We start from the raw sequence: 21,952 nt of genomic DNA, 5'->3' as shown, positions 1-21,952 counted from the left end.
CAACATCACTATTAAATTGAGGTTAGTTTATACTCCATTTTGTGTTGGTGGTTGAAGTTGTGTTGTGATTATTTATTTGTTTATCTAAACTTTCAAGGCTTATTTGGAAACTAGGGTAAGTTTTTATTGAAAAACTTAAGACCACAACTTTCCATTTGCTACTGCATCAACAAATTCACTTTCAATTCTGTTATCCTTTGTAAGTAGGTAACTTGTGCACCTGAACTTTTCAGTTTTCATAGTTAAAACATTGTGTAATCAATTTCCCTTAGTAAACAGTATGACTGATAGCGATGAGGACGGTTTTGAGGATTCTTGCGGTGTAAACTTGACTGGATTCTTGTTTGGAAACATTGATGAGTCTGGCAATTTGGAAAGTGACGTATTTGACCCCGAGTCACAAAAACAGTTGGCATCGCTAGGCCGGTACGTCAGTTTGCAACCCCAAACCTATTCTGTTTTACTGTGAGCGCGAAAAATTGTAGATTGGCTTTTGGTTCCATTTTAAAGGATGTGATAGGTGAGGAGGTGATACGTAAAGATTCAGACAGTGATTATGAATCACAGAGTCAGGACTCGGAAAGGTTGAGGGCCGAATCCAAGCCCAACAATGATTTTGAGGGGTTTTACAGTGAAGATCAAAAGTCACCCTCGGCCACTGACTTTTTCGACATAAATGAATATGCAGATGATGAGGTAGTTGACAATTTATTTTTTAAATTGTTTTGACGAGATATTCACGAGCACAGAACGACAACTATGATGCGGATGATGAGACTCACAAAGATAAAAACCTTATGCCACCGCCCCCTACTCCTTCAATCCAATCACAAGTGGAAGTTAATCAAGATGGGGCGGAAAAACGCCGTCTGGACACCCCCTTGGCTGCTATGCTACCCTCAAAGTATGCTAACGTTGATGTTACAGAATTATTTCCTGATTTTCGGCATGGAAAAGTGAGTTTTTCATAAAATGCTTGCCATGTCAACCGGGACAGTGATTTTTTGGGTCATTTTTAAAACCTCCCCATTTCCAAAGGAATCAACAGATTTTAATGCAGTTTGGACTGTTATTGGGTTTGGTTTATTGGCTCTTTACTGATGTAAAAAACTTTTGCTTTAATGCACTCTAACTGACTTATACAGGGTGTATAAGAAGTGGGTGCAAAAAAGTCCCCAATTAATCAATCATTTTTTTTTTGGTCTTGTTTTAACGTAAGGAAGTGTTATTTAGGTCAACATTTTGGGAGTTTCCCAATTAACGTCCCATGTCTCAAGAAATTAATTCGAGATTGAGCACTTTTTGGATAAATCCATATTTCTTGAGTCACAGGATGTTAATTGGAGAAAGGCCAAAAACGTCCCGAGATTTTGACCTAAGCAACACTTCCTTATGTTAAAACAAACCAAAAAAAAAATATTGATTAATTGGGGATTACTTGAAAATTTCACTTTTTTGCACGCGTTTCTTTTCCACCCTGTATAGTACAGTGGCGGTGCATTTAAGTCCGAATTTTTTCCATCAACCAAAAGCCGATAAAATAAGCTCAATCCGGTCCAAACCGCATTAAAATCTGTCGTTTCGTTTAGAAATGGCAACATTTTAAAAATGACTGTCCGGGTTGAGGTGGCAGTTTATTTTACAGACTTTTGTGGGGGGTAGGTTTTGAGGTTTTCAAGACTTTTCGGACCGGGCAAACCCAACAGTTTGCCGAACATTTGGAAGAATGTGAGAAAAAAGCGGCGCAAGAGGAAACAAAAAGACAGCCAGCCCGATTCTGACTCTTCGGATGAGGAGAAACCTAAAAACAGGGGCTGGTTCTTTGATTACGCTACTAATGTGCCTCCCGAAGCTGTTAAAAGTGATGACGAGGTAAGATTGTTATTGTGTGTCCAATTAAGTACAGAGTGAGGTTTTCTTTTATTTAATTTAGCCGATTTATTATTGCTTGTAACAAAGTGATGTTCATATAAAAGTTGTAAATATTTGTGATCTGAACAAGATAAGCTAATCAGATTATTTCTGTCACTTGTCATTTTTGACATATTAATAGTCGAAAATAACATCTCTAAAAAGGTTTTTAACAATGCCAAAAAGTACACATTTTTTTGTTTAAATGGCGGAATTTTTATGCGTTTTTAGTATTGGCTATCTTGCTGATATTTACGGAAATGCTGCACAACAAACTACGTATTGACACGATTTTAATGGATTTCGAAACCATGTAAACAAAGTGTCTGGTCTCCTAAAAATACAAAAAAAGTGATAGCTGACCGTTTTAATCTCTTTGTTATTGACAGTTTAAGGGTGAAAATAGCATGAAACTAAATTAAATTGTAACGGAAAACCCGTTTGAATGCTTGAAAGTTTCATGGCAATTTCGACCTTCTAGGGTCTCCCAAATTTGAGCTGAAAGTCTCTATTTTGTATGTTTGACTACTTTAAGACAGCATAAATGCCTAAAAAGTCAATTTTGACAACTCCAAAACAGAAAAACTGTGATTGACTGCATTTGACGATTTTCGTTCATTTTTCAGTATTTATGACGTCAATTCTGACAATTTCTAGATGAAAACAGTCTCTGTGACGTCGTTTGACTACTTTAAGACACCAGAAATGCCTAAAAAGTAAATTTTGACAACTCTAACACAGAAAAACATTTTTTACTGTATTTTACATTTTTCGGACAATTTTCACTCCTTATGACGTAATTTCTGACAATTTCTAGATACAGAACAGTCTCTGTGACGTCGCTGGACTACTTTAAAACAGCATAAATGCTTAAAAAGTCAATTTTGACAACTCCAAAACAGAAAAACTGTGATTGACTGCATTTGACGATTTTCGGACATTTTTCAGTATTTATGACGTCATTTCTGACAATTTCTAGATGAAAACAGTCTCTGTGACGTCGTTTGACTACTTTAAGACACCAGAAATGCCTAAAAAGTCAATTTTAACAACTCTAACACAGAAAAACATTTTTTACTGTATTGGACACTTTTCGGACAATTTTCAGTCCTTATGACGTCATTTCTGACAAATTCTTGATGAAAACAGTCTCTGTGACGTCGTTTGACTACTTAAAGACAGCAGAAATGCCTAAAAAGTCAATTTTGACAACTCCAAAACAGAAAAACTGTGATTGAATGTATTTGACGATTTTCGGACATTTTTTAGTATTTATGACGTCAATTCTGACAATTTCTAGATGAAAACAGTCTCTGTGACGTCCTTTGACTACTTAAAGACAGCAGAAATTCCTAAAAAGTCAATTTTGACAACTCCAAAACAGAAAAACTGTGATTGACTGTATTTGACGATTTTCGGACATTTTTCAGTCTTTATGACGTCAATTCTGACAATTTCTAGAGAAAACAGTCTCTGTGACGTGGTTTGACTACTTTAAGACACCAGAAATGCCTAAAAAGTAAATTTTGACAACTCTAACACAGAAAAACATTTTTTACTGTATTTGACATTTTTCGGACAATTTTCACTCCTTATGACGTAATTTCTGACAATTTCTAGATACAAACAGTCTCTGTGACGTCGCTGGACTACTTTAAAACAGCATAAATGCCTAAAAAGTCAATTTTGACAACTCCAAAACAGAAAAACTGTGATTGACTGCATTTGACGATTTTCGGACATTTTTCAGTATTTATGACGTCAATTCTGACAATTTCTAGATGAAAACAGTCTCTGTGACGTCGTTTGACTACTTTAAGACACCAGAAATACCTAAAAAGTCAATTTTAACAACTCTAACACAGAAAAACATGTTTTACAGTATTGGACACTTTTCGGACAATTTTTAGTCCTTATGACGTCATTTCTGACAAATGCTTGATGAAAACGGTCTCTGTGATGTCGTTTGACTACTTTAAGACAGCAGAAATACCTAAAAAGTCAATTTTGACAACTCCAAAACAGAAAAACTGTAATTGACTGTATTTGACGATTTTCGGACATTTTTCAGTCTTTATGACGTCAATTCTGACAATTTCTAGAGAAAACAGTCTCTGTGACGTCGTTTGACTACTTTAAGACACCAGAAATGCCTAAAAAGTCAATTTTAACAACTCTAACACAGAAAAAATTTTTTTACTGTATTTTACATTTTTCGGACAATTTTCACTCCTTATGACGTAATTTCTGACAATTTCTAGATACACAGTCTCTGTGACGTCGCTGGACTACTTTAAAACAGCATAAATGTTTAAAAAGTCAATTTTGACAACTCCAAAACAGAAAAACTGTAATTGACTGTATTTGACGATTTTCGGACATTTTTCAGTCTTTATGACGTCAATTCTGACAATTTCTAGATGAAAACAGTCTCTGTGACGTCGTTTGACTACTTTAAGACACCAGAAATGCCTAAAAAGTCAATTTTGACAACTCTAACAAAGAAAAACATTTTTTACTGTATTTGACATTTTTCGGACAATTTTCACTCCTTATGACGTAATTTCTGACAATTTCTAGATACAAACAGTCTCTGTGACGTCGCTGGACTACTTTAAAACAGCATAAATGCCTAAAAAGTCAATTTTGACAACTCCAAAACAGAAAAACTGTGATTGACTGTATTTGACGATTTTCGGACATTTTTTCAATTAAGTTTGTTATTTTAGGAAGCCAGAAATTAAGGGTAAATCAATGATTTTAGGGGAGTTTTTCAAAGGTTTTTGAGTTCTGCCTCCTTTTTTCAATATTTGCAGTTCTGCCTCGATTTTTCCCTAACAATTGTACACCCTGTAATTAACAGTGGTAGACTGTATACCCCTAATTCGATTTGTTGTGTTTTCTTATTGGTGGCTTTGAAAGGCCACCAGCCTTTTGTCCTCCTCGATTTGAACAGGTTGACTTTTTTGACATTTGGCTCTAAAATTGACAAGTTGCATTTTTTTGACGATCTGGCGCCACGCCACATTTGGGACAAATCCAGATTTAAAGAACCTAAAAAACCTGTTTTGACAAATGACAGATCAAGAATGACAATGATAATAAAGATGTTTCATGACTTTTGACAGCCCGAAACTCGGTTATTTTGACAGTTACGAGTGGCTCGACTTGTCAATTATATAAACGATGAAATTCACTTTTGACCACCCTGTATAGTTATGCAGCGCAAATGTCTGATAACCGAGTTATTTGAAGATAAATACAGAGTGGACTACATTGAAACCCGAATTCAACTTACTTACTTTGATAGCCCTCAACTAGACTATTTTGACAGTTGTCGACAGGCCATATTTGACAATTATGACGTTTATTGACAGTTTCAATCTGGTCCTGAAATCACGTGACACCTGTCAAAATTGACTGGGGGTAACCACTTACATTGTTTCAATTTGTCAATTCAATATGTCATTTTCACCTAAAAAGTAGCCACGAGATCCTAGGAATGTCAATTTAACCCTAAAAATAGTCATGTGACATTCCAAATGTCAGTTTAACCTTAATAACAGTTAAGGGACCTTCAATATATAAATTTAAGTGTAAATATAGTCACGTGAGGTTCAGAATGTCATTTTAACTTTTAAAACGGCCACATCATCGATCAGTCTGCGGCAAAATGGCGTGTAAAACCCACTTGTACTGAGAAAATGACTGTTTTAAGAACATTTTTGGAATCGCCATTAAATTTCCTATTTAATAACCTCAAAAACAAGTATAGTCAGGGAGAAAAAACGCTGTCGAAGTTTAAATGGCCAGAAACACAGTTTAAAAAGACAGTCAGGGACAAAATCGCCTTTGAAACTTACTTGTAGTGAGAAAATGACAGTTTTAAGAACATTTTTGGAATCCTCATTAAATTTCCTATCTAATACACTAAAAAAATACTACAAAATTAAGTACAGTCAGGGAGAAAAACGCTGTCAAAGTTTGACTTTCCAAAAACACGGTTTAAAAGGACAGTCAGGGACAAAATCACCTGTAAAACACACTTGAAGTGAGAAAATGACAGTTTTAAGAACATTTTTGGAATCCTCATTAAATTTCCTATCTAATAACCTGAAAAATACTACAAAATAAGTACAGTCAGGGAGAAAAATGCTGTCAAAGTTTGAATGGCCAAAAAACACAGTTTAAAAGGACAGAGACAAAATCGTCTGTAAAAATTACTTGTAGTGAAAAAATGACAGTTTTAAGAACATTTTTGGAATCCTCATTAAATTTCCTATCTAATACACTAAAAAAATACTACAAAATTAAGTACAGTCAGGGAGAAAAACGCTGTCAAAGTTTGACTTTCCAAAAACACGGTTTAAAAGGACAGTCAGGGACAAAATCACCTGTAAAACACACTTAAAGTGAGAAAATGACAGTTTTTAGAACATTTTTGGAATCCTCATTAAATTTCCTATCTGATACACTAAAAAAATACTACAAAGTTAAGTACAGTCAGGGAGAAAAACGCTGTCAAAGTTTGAATTTTCAAAATCACAGTTTCAAAGGACAGTCAGGGACAAAATCAGCTGTAAAACACACTTGAAGTGAGAAAATGACAGTTTTAAGAACATTTTTGGAATCTTCATTAAATTTCCTATCTAATAACCTGAAAAATACTATAAAGTTAAGTACAGTCAAAGAAAAACGCTCTTAAAATTTGAATTGCCAAAAAGACAGTTCAAAAGGACAGTTAGGGACAAAATCGCCTGTAAAACACACTTGAAGTGAGAAAATGACAGTTTTAAGAACATTTTTGGAATCCTCATTAAATTTCATATCTAATAACCTGAAAAATACTACAAAATTAAGTACAGTCAGGGAGAAAAATGGTGTCAAAGTTTGAATGGCCAAAAACACAGTTTAAAAGGACAGTCAGGGACAAAATCGCGTGTAAAACACTTGAAGTGAGAAAATGACAGTTTTAAGAACATTTTTGGAATCCTCATTAAATTTACTATCTAATAACCTGAAAAATACTAGAAAATTAAGTACAGTCAGGGAGAAAAATGCTGTCAAAGTTTGAATTGACAAAAACACAGTTTAAAAGGACAGTCGGCGACAAAATCACCTGTAAAACACACTTGAAGTGAGAAAATGACAGTTTTAAGAACATTTTTGGAATCCTCATTAAATTTCCTATCTAATAACCTGAAAAATACTACAAAATTAAGTACAGTCAGGGAGAAAAATGCTGTCAAAGTTTGAATTGCCAAAAACGCAGTTTAAAAGGACAGTCAGGCACAAAATCGCCTGTAAAACACACTTGAAGTGAGAAATTGACAGTTTTAAGAACATTTTTGGAATCCTCATTAAATTTCATATTTAATAACCTGAAAAATACTACAAAATTAAGTACAGTCAGGGAGAAAAATGCTGTCAAAGTTTGAATTTTCAAAAACACTGTTTAAAAGGACAGTCGGCGACAAAATCACCTGTAAAACACACTTGAAGTAAGAAAATTGCAGTTTTAAGAACATTTTTGGAATCCTCATTAAATTTCCTATCTAATACACTAAAAAAATACTACAAAATTAAGTACAGTCAGAGAGAAAAACGCTAGAGTTTGAATGGCCAAAAACACAGTTTAAAAGGACAGTCAGGGACAAAATCACACGACGTAAAACACACTTGTAGTGAGAAAATGACAGTTTTAAGAACATTTTTGGAATCCTCATTAAATTTCCTATCTAATAACCTAAAAAATACTACAAAATTAAGTACAGTCAGGGAGAAAAACGCTGTCAAAGTTTGAATTTTCAAAAACACAGTTTAAAAGGACAGTCAGGGACAAAATCACCTGTAAAACACACTTGAAGTGAGAAAATGACAGTTTTAAGAACATTTTTGGAATCCTTAAATTTATTATCTAATACACTAAAAAAATACTACAAAATTAAGTACAGTCAGAGAGATAAACGCTCTTAAAATTTGAATTGCCAAAACCACAGTTCAAAAGGACAGTCAGGGACAAAATCGCCTGTAAAACACACTTGAAGTGAGAAAATGACAGTTTTAAGAACATTTGTGGAATCCTCATTAAATTTCCTATCTAATACACTAAATAAATACTACAAAGTTAAATACAGTCAGAGAGAAAAACGCTCTTAAAATTTGAATTGCCAAAAACACAGTTCAAAAGGACAGTCAGGGACAAAATCGCCTGTAAAACACATTTGAAGTGAGAAAATGACAGATTTAAGAACATTTTTGGAATCCTCATTAAATTTCCTATTTAATACACTAAAAAAATACTACAAAGTTAAATACAGTCAGAGAGAAAAACGCTCTTAAAATTTGAATTGCCAAAAACACAGTTCAAAAGGACAGTCAGGGACAAAATCGCCTGTAAAACACACTTGAAGTGAGAAAATGACAGTTTTAAGAACATTTTTGGAATCCTTAAATTTCCTATCTAATACACTAAAAAAATACTACAAAATTAAGTACAGTCAGAGAGAAAAACGCTCTTAAAATTTGAATTGACAAAAACACAGTTCAAAAGGACAGTCAGGGACATAATCACCTGTAAAACACACTTGAAGTGAGAAAATGACAGTTTTAAGAACATTTTTGGAATCCTCATTAAATTTCCTATTTAATACACTAAAAAAATACTACAAAGTTAGGTACAGTCAGAGAGAAAAACGCTCTTAAAATTTGAATTGCCAAAAACACAGTTCAAAAGGACAGTCAGGGACAAAATCGCCTGTAAAACACACTTGAAGTGAGAAAATGACAGTTTTAAGAATATTTTTGGAATCCTCATTAAATTTCCTATCTAATACACTAAAAAAATACTACAAAATCAAGTACAGTCAGGGAGAAAAACGCTGTCAAAGTTTGAATTGCCAAAAACACAGTTCAAAAGGACAGTCAGATAAAACAGCAAACACTGTGTACAATGTATATAGGGTGAAACAACTTCTTAGGTTTAAACGCTTCTAAAGCCGAAAACAAAAAATACGTTACAGATTATTTGACATTATTTTGTTTACAATATAAATTTGGTTAGAATTTTTTATTTCTATTCTATTCATGGAATGTTTGCTGAAAATGGATTTTGTCGATGACTATTCTATCAGAGCAGCTGCATGTGTGTTACGCGCCCTATTAGTAAAAGGCGGAAGTAGTAAGCCATCAAGTGAAAACCAGAAAAGATCGGATACTTGACAAGTGACAATTCGAAAACCCACGAATGGGTGAAACAGGCAGCCGACGATGCACGAAGCAGTAAGAAGCAAGATAAGAAATTAAAATGATTCATTTCTTGCTGGTTAGGCCGGGTTTACCCAACTTCTTAGTCATAGTTGTAATCATAAACTTAATTTTTGTCCATTACAACACATGGTAAACAAGTAACAGGACGATTTTGTTTACTATGTGTTGTTATGTACAAAAATTATGTTTACGATTACGACTATGAAGTTGGGTAATCCCGGCCTTACTGCTTGAGGTTCATGCGGCTTCCGTTTATTTGTCAAACTAAGAATGAAAGTGCTACAAGTATATTCAAACTATGAATTCAGCTCAATTGTCGCTGTAATAAAGTGAAAATTGCATTGTAGTTTCAATGGATAGTCAAATTCAGTTACTATTTGTGTGTAAACCTTTTGTTGTAAGAACGAATACATTTTGTTTGTGTGCTTATTTGAAAATGTGCGTTTCAGTGAAATTATTTTCAGGAAAAATTCTTGAAACCTGTTGAACAGCAAAATGAATTAAATAAAGAGGACGCGGAAAAAAAGGACGAGTCGGGACCGAAAGCGGCCGATTGGCGGTTCGGCCCCGCCCAAATTTGGTATGACATGCTCGAGGTACCGGAAAGTGGCGACGGTTTCACTTACGGCTTCAAAATGAGGGACGAAAAAGAGGTTGATTCTAGTTTTTTTAATTTGTCCGGTTTTCGAATAACATTTTGGTAGACGCAGAAGGACCAGGACCAGTTCAGTTTCCAGACAATAAAACAACCTCCAGAGGGCCAGGGTTACCCCGACGATGCTTTTCTCATGGTCACCCAATTGCACTGGGAGGATGACGTGGTTTGGGACGGCAACGATATCAAACACAAAGTGTTGCAGAAATTGAATAGCAAAACAAATGCAGCTGGTTGGGTGCCTAGCAGCGGAAATAGGACCGCGCAAGCGTTCAGTCAGCCTGGTAAAGTGGGCAGTAACATTCGGTTACCACCTGCTGTCAATCCCGCATTGGCGGGACTTAAACAAAAAACTTCAGTGTAAGTAATTGAAAAGTTTTTATTTGGGACTTCTTTTCTACAGGGTGTTACAAATTGGAGGCATTTTATTGTTAAATAATTTGGGAAAAAAAATCAAACATTACATCCGACAAAAACATCTGTAAAACACACTTGAACTGGGAAAATGACAGTTTTAAGAAAATTTTTGCAATCCTCATTAAATTTCCTATTTAATAACCTGAAAAATACTACAAAGTTAAGTACAGTCAGGGAGAAAAACGCTGTCAAAGTTTGAATTTCCAAAAACACAGTTTAAAAGGACAGTCAGGGCCAAAATCACCTGTAAACTTACTTAAAGTAAGAAAATGACAGTTTTAAGAATATTTTTGCAATCCTCATTAAATTTCCTATCTAATACACTAAAAAAATACTACAAAGTTAAGTACAGTCAGAGAGAAAAACGCTCTTAAAATTTGAATTGCCAAAAACACAGATCAAAAGGACAATCAGGGACAAAATCATCTGTAAAACACACTTGAAGTGAGAAAATTACAGTTTTAAGAACATTTTTGGAATCCTCATTAAATTTCCTATCTAATACACTAAAAAAATACTACAAAATTAAGTACAGTCAGGGTGAAAAATTCTGTCAAAGTTTGAATTGACAAAAACACAGTTTAAAAGGACAGTCAGGGCCAAAATCACCTGTAAACTTACTTAAAGTGAGAAAATGACAGTTTTAAGAACATTTTTGGAATCCTCATTAAATTTCCTATCTAATACACTAAAAAAATACTACAAAGTTAAGTACAGTCAGGGAGAAAAACGCTGTCAAAGTTTGAATTTCCAAAAACACAGTTTAAAAGGGCAGTCAGGGACAAAATCACCTGTAAACTTACTTAAAGTAAGAAAATGACAGTTTTAAGAATATTTTTGGAATCCTCATTAAATTTCCTATCTAATACACTAAAAAAATACTATAAAATTAAGTACAGTCAGGGAGAAAAACGCTGTCAAAGTTTGAATTTCCAAAAACACAGTTTAAAAGGACAGTCAGGGCCAAAATCACCTGTAAACTTACTTAAAGTAAGAAAATGACAGTTTTAAGAATATTTTTGGAATTCTCATTAAATTTCCTATGTAATACACAAAAAAACACTACGAAATCAAGTACAGTCAGGGAGAAAAACGCTGTCAAAGTTTGAATTTCCAAAAACACAGTTTAAAAGGGCAGTCAGGGACAAAATCACCTGTAAACTTACTTAAAGTAAGAAAATGACAATTTTGAGAATATTTTTGGAATCCTCATTAAATTTCCTATCTAATACACAAAAAAACACTACGAAATCAAGTACAGTCAGGGAGAAAAACGCTGTCAAAGTTTGAATTTCCAAAAACACAGTTTAAAAGGGCAGTCAGGGACAAAATCACCTGTAAACTTACTTAAAGTAAGAAAATGACAGTTTTAAGAATATTTTTGGAATTCTCATTAAATTTCCTATCTAATAACCTGAAAAAAACACTACAAAATCAAGTACAGTCAGGGAAAAAAAACGCTGTCAAAGTTTGAATTTCCAAAAACACAGTTTAAAAGGACAATCAGGGACAAAATCGCCTGTAAACTTACTTAAAGTAAGAAAATGACAGTTTTAAGAATATTTTTGGAATCCTCATTAAATTTCCTATCTAATACACTAAAAAAATACTACAAAGTTAAGTACAGTCAGAGAGAAAAACGCTCTTAAAATTTGAATTGCCAAAAACACAGATCAAAAGGACAATCAGGGACTAAATCGTCTGTAAAACACACTTGAAGTGAGAAAATTACAGTTTTAAGAATATTTTTGGAATTCTCATTAAATTTCCTATCTAATACACAAAAAAACACTACAAAATCAAGTACAGTCAGGGAGAAAAACGCTGTCAAAGTTTGAATTTCCAAAAACACAGTTTAAAAGGGCAGTCAGGGACAAAATCACCTGTAAACTTACTTAAAGTAAGAAAATGACAGTTTTAAGAATATTTTTGGAATTCTCATTAAATTTCCTATCTAATACACAAAAAAACACTACAAAATCAAGTACAGTCAGGGAGAAAAACGCTGTCAAAGTTTGAATTTTCAAAAACACAGTTTAAAAGGACAGTCAGGGCCAAAATCACCTGTAAACTTACTTAAAGTGAGAAAATGACAGTTTTAAGAATATTTTTGGAATCCTCATTAAATTTCCTATCTAATACACAAAAAAACACTGCAAAATCAAGTACAGTCAGGGAGAAAAACGCTGTCAAAGTTTGAATTTTCAAAAACACAGTTTAAAAGGACCGTCAGGGACAAAATCGCCTGTAAAACACACTTGAAGTGAGAAGATGACAGTTTTAAGAACATTTTTGGAATCCTCATTAAATTTCCTATTTAATACACTAAAAAAATACTACAAAGTTAAATACAGTCAGAGAGAAAAACGCTCTTAAAATTTGAATTGCCAAAAACACAGTTCAAAAGGACAGTCAGGGACAAAATCGCCTGTAAAACACATTTGAAGTGAGAAAATGACAGATTTAAGAATATTTTTGGAATCCTCATTAAATTTCCTATCTAATACACAAAAAAACACTGCAAAGTTAAGTACAGTCAGAGAGAAAAACGCTCTTAAAATTTGAATTGCCAAAAACACAGATCAAAAGGACAATCAGGGACAAAATCGTCTGTAAAACACACTTGAAGTGAGAAAATTACAGTTTTAAGAACATTTTTGGAATCCTCATTAAATTTCCTATCTAATACACAAAAAAACACTGCAAAATCAAGTACAGTCAGGGAGAAAAACGCTGTCAAAGTTTGAATTTCCAAAAACACAGTTTAAAAGGGCAGTCAGGGACAAAATCACCTGTAAACTTACTTAAAGTAAGAAAATGACAGTTTTAAGAATATTTTTGGAATTCTCATTAAATTTCCTATCTAATACACAAAAAAACACTACGAAATCAAGTACAGTCAGGGAGAGAAACGCTGTCAAAGTTTGAATTTCCAAAAACACAGTTTAAAAGGGAAGTCAGGGACAAAATCACCTGTAAACTTACTTAAAGTAAGAAAATGACAGTTTTAAGAATATTTTTGGAATTCTCATTAAATTTCCTATCTAATACACAAAAAAACACTACAAAATCAAGTACAGTCAGGGAGAAAAACGCTGTCAAAGTTTGAATTTCCAAAAACACAGTTTAAAAGGACAATCAGGGACAAAATCGCCTGTAAACTTACTTAAAGTAAGAAAATGACAGTTTTAAGAATATTTTTGGAATCCTCATTAAATTTCCTATCTAATACACAAAAAAACACTGCAAAATCAAGTACAGTCAGGGAGAAAAACGCTGTCAAAGTTTGAATTTCCAAAAACACAGTTTAAAAGGGCAGTCAGGGACAAAATCACCTGTAAACTTACTTAAAGTAAGAAAATGACAGTTTTAAGAATATTTTTGGAATTCTCATTAAATTTCCTATCTAATACACAAAAAAACACTACGAAATCAAGTACAGTCAGGGAGAGAAACGCTGTCAAAGTTTGAATTTCCAAAAACACAGTTTAAAAGGGAAGTCAGGGACAAAATCACCTGTAAACTTACTTAAAGTAAGAAAATGACAGTTTTAAGAATATTTTTGGAATTCTCATTAAATTTCCTATCTAATACACAAAAAAACACTACAAAATCAAGTACAGTCAGGGAGAAAAACGCTGTCAAAGTTTGAATTTCCAAAAACACAGTTTAAAAGGACAATCAGGGACAAAATCGCCTGTAAACTTACTTAAAGTAAGAAAATGACAGTTTTAAGAATATTTTTGGAATCCTCATTAAATTTCCTATCTAATACACTAAAAAAATACTACAAAGTTAAGTACAGTCAGAGAGAAAAACGCTCTTAAAATTTGAATTGCCAAAAACACAGATCAAAAGGACAATCAGGGACTAAATCGTCTGTAAAACACACTTGAAGTGAGAAAATTACAGTTTTAAGAACATTTTTGGAATCCTCATTAAATTTCCTATTTAATACACAAAAAAACACTACAAAATCAAGTACAGTCAGGGAGAAAAACGCTGTCAAAGTTTGAATTTCCAAAAACACAGTTTAAAAGGGCAGTCAGGGCCAAAATCACCTGTAAACTTACTTAAAGTGAGAAAATGACAGTTTTAAGAATATTTTTGGAATTCTCATTAAATTTCCTATTTAATACACAAAAAAACACTACGAAATCAAGTACAGTCAGGGAGAAAAACGCTGTCAAAGTTTGAATTTCCAAAAACACAGTTTAAAAGGGCAGTCAGGGACAAAATCACCTGTAAACTTACTTAAAGTAAGAAAATGACAGTTTTAAGAATATTTTTGGAATTCTCATTAAATTTCCTATCTAATACACAAAAAAACACTACAAAATCAAGTACAGTCAGGGAGAAAAACGCTGTCAAAGTTTGAATTTCCAAAAACACAGTTTAAAAGGACAATCAGGGACAAAATCGCCTGTAAACTTACTTAAAGTAAGAAAATGACAGTTTTAAGAATATTTTTGGAATTCTCATTAAATTTCCTATCTAATACACAAAAAAACACTACAAAATCAAGTACAGTCAGGGAGAAAAACGCTGTCAAAGTTTGAATTTCCAAAAACACAGTTTAAAAGGACAATCAGGGACAAAATCGCCTGTAAACTTACTTAAAGTAAGAAAATGACAGTTTTAAGAATATTTTTGGAATCCTCATTAAATTTCCTATCTAATACACTAAAAAAATACTACAAAGTTAAGTACAGTCAGAGAGAAAAACGCTCTTAAAATTTGAATTGCCAAAAACACAGATCAAAAGGACAATCAGGGACAAAATCGTCTGTAAAACACACTTGAAGTGAGAAAATTACAGTTTTAAGAACATTTTTGGAATCCTCATTAAATTTCCTATTTAATACACAAAAAAATACTACAAAATCAAGTACAGTCAGGGAGAAAAACGCTGTCAAAGTTTGAATTTCCAAAAACTCAGTTTAAAAGGGCAGTCAGGGACAAAATCACCTGTAAACTTACTTAAAGTAAGAAAATGACAGTTTTAAGAATATTTTTGGAATTCTCATTAAATTTCCTATCTAATACACAAAAAAACACTACAAAATCAAGTACAGTCAGGGAGAAAAACGCTGTCAAAGTTTGAATTTCCAAAAACACAGTTTAAAAGGGCAGTCAGGGACAAAATCACCTGTAAACTTACTTAAAGTAAGAAAATGACAGTTTTAAGAATATTTTTGGAATTCTCATTAAATTTCCTATCTAATACACAAAAAAACACTACAAAATCAAGTACAGTCAGGGAGAAAAACGCTGTCAAAGTTTGAATTTCCAAAAACACAGTTTAAAAGGACAGTCAGGGCCAAAATCACCTGTAAACTTACTTAAAGTGAGAAAATGACAGTTTTAAGAATATTTTTGGAATCCTCATTAAATTTCCTATCTAATACACAAAAAAACACTACAAAATCAAGTACAGTCAGGGAGAAAAACGCTGTCAAAGTTTGAATTTCCAAAAACACAGTTTAAAAGGGCAGTCAGGGACAAAATCACCTGTAAACTTACTTAAAGTGAGAAAATGACAGTTTTAAGAATATTTTTGGAATTCTCATTAAATTTCCTATTTAATACACAAAAAAACACTACGAAATCAAGTACAGTCAGGGAGAAAAACGCTGTCAAAGTTTGAATTTCCAAAAACACAGTTTAAAAGGGCAGTCAGGGACAAAATCACCTGTAAACTTACTTAAAGTAAGAAAATGACAGTTTTAAGAATATTTTTGGAATTCTCATTAAATTTCCTATCTAATACACAAAAAAACACTACAAAATCAAGTACAGTCAGGGAGAAAAACGCTGTCAAAGTTTGAATTTCCAAAAACACAGTTTAAAAGGACAATCAGGGACAAAATCGCCTGTAAACTTACTTAAAGTAAGAAAATGACAGTTTTAAGAATATTTTTGGAATCCTCATTAAATTTCCTATCTAATACACAAAAAAACACTGCAAAATCAAGTACAGTCAGGGAGAAAAACGCTGTCAAAGTTTGAATTTCCAAAAACACAGTTTAAAAGGGCAGTCAGGGACAAAATCACCTGTAAACTTACTTAAAGTAAGAAAATGACAGTTTTAAGAATATTTTTGGAATTCTCATTAAATTTCCTATCTAATACACAAAAAAACACTACGAAATCAAGTACAGTCAGGGAGAGAAACGCTGTCAAAGTTTGAATTTCCAAAAACACAGTTTAAAAGGGAAGTCAGGGACAAAATCACCTGTAAACTTACTTAAAGTAAGAAAATGACAGTTTTAAGAATATTTTTGGAATTCTCATTAAATTTCCTATCTAATACACAAAAAAACACTACAAAATCAAGTACAGTCAGGGAGAAAAACGCTGTCAAAGTTTGAATTTCCAAAAACACAGTTTAAAAGGACAATCAGGGACAAAATCGCCTGTAAACTTACTTAAAGTAAGAAAATGACAGTTTTAAGAATATTTTTGGAATCCTCATTAAATTTCCTATCTAATACACAAAAAAACACTGCAAAATCAAGTACAGTCAGGGAGAAAAACGCTGTCAAAGTTTGAATTTCCAAAAACACAGTTTAAAAGGGCAGTCAGGGACAAAATCACCTGTAAACTTACTTAAAGTAAGAAAATGACAGTTTTAAGAATATTTTTGGAATTCTCATTAAATTTCCTATCTAATACACAAAAAAACACTACGAAATCAAGTACAGTCAGGGAGAGAAACGCTGTCAAAGTTTGAATTTCCAAAAACACAGTTTAAAAGGGAAGTCAGGGACAAAATCACCTGTAAACTTACTTAAAGTAAGAAAATGACAGTTTTAAGAATATTTTTGGAATTCTCATTAAATTTCCTATCTAATACACAAAAAAACACTACAAAATCAAGTACAGTCAGGGAGAAAAACGCTGTCAAAGTTTGAATTTCCAAAAACACAGTTTAAAAGGACAATCAGGGACAAAATCGCCTGTAAACTTACTTAAAGTAAGAAAATGACAGTTTTAAGAATATTTTTGGAATCCTCATTAAATTTCCTATCTAATACACTAAAAAAATACTACAAAGTTAAGTACAGTCAGAGAGAAAAACGCTCTTAAAATTTGAATTGCCAAAAACACAGATCAAAAGGACAATCAGGGACTAAATCGTCTGTAAAACACACTTGAAGTGAGAAAATTACAGTTTTAAGAACATTTTTGGAATCCTCATTAAATTTCCTATTTAATACACAAAAAAACACTACAAAATCAAGTACAGTCAGGGAGAAAAACGCTGTCAAAGTTTGAATTTCCAAAAACACAGTTTAAAAGGGCAGTCAGGGCCAAAATCACCTGTAAACTTACTTAAAGTGAGAAAATGACAGTTTTAAGAATATTTTTGGAATTCTCATTAAATTTCCTATTTAATACACAAAAAAACACTACGAAATCAAGTACAGTCAGGGAGAAAAACGCTGTCAAAGTTTGAATTTCCAAAAACACAGTTTAAAAGGGCAGTCAGGGACAAAATCACCTGTAAACTTACTTAAAGTAAGAAAATGACAGTTTTAAGAATATTTTTGGAATTCTCATTAAATTTCCTATCTAATACACAAAAAAACACTACGAAATCAAGTACAGTCAGGGAGAGAAACGCTGTCAAAGTTTGAATTTCCAAAAACACAGTTTAAAAGGGAAGTCAGGGACAAAATCACCTGTAAACTTACTTAAAGTAAGAAAATGACAGTTTTAAGAATATTTTTGGAATTCTCATTAAATTTCCTATCTAATACACAAAAAAACACTACAAAATCAAGTACAGTCAGGGAGAAAAACGCTGTCAAAGTTTGAATTTCCAAAAACACAGTTTAAAAGGACAATCAGGGACAAAATCGCCTGTAAACTTACTTAAAGTAAGAAAATGACAGTTTTAAGAATATTTTTGGAATCCTCATTAAATTTCCTATCTAATACACAAAAAAACACTGCAAAATCAAGTACAGTCAGGGAGAAAAACGCTGTCAAAGTTTGAATTTCCAAAAACACAGTTTAAAAGGGCAGTCAGGGACAAAATCACCTGTAAACTTACTTAAAGTAAGAAAATGACAGTTTTAAGAATATTTTTGGAATTCTCATTAAATTTCCTATCTAATACACAAAAAAACACTACGAAATCAAGTACAGTCAGGGAGAGAAACGCTGTCAAAGTTTGAATTTCCAAAAACACAGTTTAAAAGGGAAGTCAGGGACAAAATCACCTGTAAACTTACTTAAAGTAAGAAAATGACAGTTTTAAGAATATTTTTGGAATTCTCATTAAATTTCCTATCTAATACACAAAAAAACACTACAAAATCAAGTACAGTCAGGGAGAAAAACGCTGTCAAAGTTTGAATTTCCAAAAACACAGTTTAAAAGGACAATCAGGGACAAAATCGCCTGTAAACTTACTTAAAGTAAGAAAATGACAGTTTTAAGAATATTTTTGGAATCCTCATTAAATTTCCTATCTAATACACTAAAAAAATACTACAAAGTTAAGTACAGTCAGAGAGAAAAACGCTCTTAAAATTTGAATTGCCAAAAACACAGATCAAAAGGACAATCAGGGACTAAATCGTCTGTAAAACACACTTGAAGTGAGAAAATTACAGTTTTAAGAACATTTTTGGAATCCTCATTAAATTTCCTATTTAATACACAAAAAAACACTACAAAATCAAGTACAGTCAGGGAGAAAAACGCTGTCAAAGTTTGAATTTCCAAAAACACAGTTTAAAAGGGCAGTCAGGGCCAAAATCACCTGTAAACTTACTTAAAGTGAGAAAATGACAGTTTTAAGAATATTTTTGGAATTCTCATTAAATTTCCTATTTAATACACAAAAAAACACTACGAAATCAAGTACAGTCAGGGAGAAAAACGCTGTCAAAGTTTGAATTTCCAAAAACACAGTTTAAAAGGGCAGTCAGGGACAAAATCACCTGTAAACTTACTTAAAGTAAGAAAATGACAGTTTTAAGAATATTTTTGGAATTCTCATTAAATTTCCTATCTAATACACAAAAAAACACTACAAAATCAAGTACAGTCAGGGAGAAAAACGCTGTCAAAGTTTGAATTTCCAAAAACACAGTTTAAAAGGACAATCAGGGACAAAATCGCCTGTAAACTTACTTAAAGTAAGAAAATGACAGTTTTAAGAATATTTTTGGAATTCTCATTAAATTTCCTATCTAATACACAAAAAAACACTACAAAATCAAGTACAGTCAGGGAGAAAAACGCTGTCAAAGTTTGAATTTCCAAAAACACAGTTTAAAAGGACAATCAGGGACAAAATCGCCTGTAAACTTACTTAAAGTAAGAAAATGACAGTTTTAAGAATATTTTTGGAATCCTCATTAAATTTCCTATCTAATACACTAAAAAAATACTACAAAGTTAAGTACAGTCAGAGAGAAAAACGCTCTTAAAATTTGAATTGCCAAAAACACAGATCAAAAGGACAATCAGGGACAAAATCGTCTGTAAAACACACTTGAAGTGAGAAAATTACAGTTTTAAGAACATTTTTGGAATCCTCATTAAATTTCCTATTTAATACACAAAAAAATACTACAAAATCAAGTACAGTCAGGGAGAAAAACGCTGTCAAAGTTTGAATTTCCAAAAACTCAGTTTAAAAGGGCAGTCAGGGACAAAATCACCTGTAAACTTACTTAAAGTAAGAAAATGACAGTTTTAAGAATATTTTTGGAATTCTCATTAAATTTCCTATCTAATACACAAAAAAACACTACAAAATCAAGTACAGTCAGGGAGAAAAACGCTGTCAAAGTTTGAATTTCCAAAAACACAGTTTAAAAGGGCAGTCAGGGACAAAATCACCTGTAAACTTACTTAAAGTAAGAAAATGACAGTTTTAAGAATATTTTTGGAATTCTCATTAAATTTCCTATCTAATACACAAAAAAACACTACAAAATCAAGTACAGTCAGGGAGAAAAACGCTGTCAAAGTTTGAATTTCCAAAAACACAGTTTAAAAGGACAGTCAGGGCCAAAATCACCTGTAAACTTACTTAAAGTGAGAAAATGACAGTTTTAAGAATATTTTTGGAATCCTCATTAAATTTCCTATCTAATACACAAAAAAACACTACAAAATCAAGTACAGTCAGGGAGAAAAACGCTGTCAAAGTTTGAATTTCCAAAAACACAGTTTAAAAGGGCAGTCAGGGACAAAATCACCTGTAAACTTACTTAAAGTGAGAAAATGACAGTTTTAAGAATATTTTTGGAATTCTCATTAAATTTCCTATTTAATACACAAAAAAACACTACGAAATCAAGTACAGTCAGGGAGAAAAACGCTGTCAAAGTTTGAATTTCCAAAAACACAGTTTAAAAGGGCAGTCAGGGACAAAATCACCTGTAAACTTACTTAAAGTAAGAAAATGACAGTTTTAAGAATATTTTTGGAATTCTCATTAAATTTCCTATCTAATACACAAAAAAACACTACAAAATCAAGTACAGTCAGGGAGAAAAACGCTGTCAAAGTTTGAATTTCCAAAAACACAGTTTAAAAGGACAATCAGGGACAAAATCGCCTGTAAACTTACTTAAAGTAAGAAAATGACAGTTTTAAGAATATTTTTGGAATTCTCATTAAATTTCCTATCTAATACACAAAAAAACACTACAAAATCAAGTACAGTCAGGGAGAAAAACGCTGTCAAAGTTTGAATTTCCAAAAACACAGTTTAAAAGGACAGTCAGGGCCAAAATCACCTGTAAACTTACTTAAAGTGAGAAAATGACAGTTTTAAGAATATTTTTGGAATCCTCATTAAATTTCCTATCTAATACACAAAAAAACACTGCAAAATCAAGTACAGTCAGGGAGAAAAACGCTGTCAAAGTTTGAATTTCCAAAAACACAGTTTAAAAGGGCAGTCAGGGACAAAATCACCTGTAAACTTACTTAAAGTAAGAAAATGACAGTTTTAAGAATATTTTTGGAATTCTCATTAAATTTCCTATCTAATACACAAAAAAACACTACGAAATCAAGTACAGTCAGGGAGAGAAACGCTGTCAAAGTTTGAATTTCCAAAAACACAGTTTAAAAGGGAAGTCAGGGACAAAATCACCTGTAAACTTACTTAAAGTAAGAAAATGACAGTTTTAAGAATATTTTTGGAATTCTCATTAAATTTCCTATCTAATACACAAAAAAACACTACAAAATCAAGTACAGTCAGGGAGAAAAACGCTGTCAAAGTTTGAATTTCCAAAAACACAGTTTAAAAGGACAATCAGGGACAAAATCGCCTGTAAACTTACTTAAAGTAAGAAAATGACAGTTTTAAGAATATTTTTGGAATCCTCATTAAATTTCCTATCTAATACACTAAAAAAATACTACAAAGTTAAGTACAGTCAGAGAGAAAAACGCTCTTAAAATTTGAATTGCCAAAAACACAGATCAAAAGGACAATCAGGGACTAAATCGTCTGTAAAACACACTTGAAGTGAGAAAATTACAGTTTTAAGAACATTTTTGGAATCCTCATTAAATTTCCTATTTAATACACAAAAAAACACTACAAAATCAAGTACAGTCAGGGAGAAAAACGCTGTCAAAGTTTGAATTTCCAAAAACACAGTTTAAAAGGGCAGTCAGGGCCAAAATCACCTGTAAACTTACTTAAAGTGAGAAAAT

The 21,952-nt window shown here is 32.4% G+C and overlaps 1 protein-coding gene across 3 annotated transcripts in view; it reads left to right on the top strand.

Moving 5' to 3' along the window:
- Taf1 (TATA-box binding protein associated factor 1) overlaps nt 1-21,952 on the top strand; it is a 282,189-nt gene that overhangs the window by 174,733 nt on the left and 85,504 nt on the right. The window contains exons 2-8 of one of the 3 annotated variants that reach the window (XM_081991790.1): nt 58-115; nt 273-426; nt 486-696; nt 750-956; nt 1,663-1,872; nt 9,645-9,833; nt 9,885-10,195. In XM_081991790.1, the coding sequence (XP_081847916.1) occupies nt 281-426; nt 486-696; nt 750-956; nt 1,663-1,872; nt 9,645-9,833; nt 9,885-10,195 (1,274 nt within the window). In that variant the 5' untranslated portion in view covers nt 58-115; nt 273-280. Of the gene's footprint in view, nt 1-51; nt 116-272; nt 427-485; nt 697-749; nt 957-1,662; nt 1,873-9,644; nt 9,834-9,884; nt 10,196-21,952 lie in introns of those variants that run through there. The other 2 variants (XM_081991789.1, XM_081991788.1) reach the window with 2 other exon arrangements.

The sequence above is a fragment of the Ips typographus genome, linkage group LG13 (assembly GCF_016097725.1).
Source record: "Ips typographus isolate SLU linkage group LG13, UJ_Ityp_2.0, whole genome shotgun sequence".
Classification (NCBI taxonomy): Eukaryota; Metazoa; Arthropoda; class Insecta; order Coleoptera; family Curculionidae; genus Ips; species Ips typographus.
This window is presented reverse-complemented; position numbering and strand designations above follow the sequence as displayed.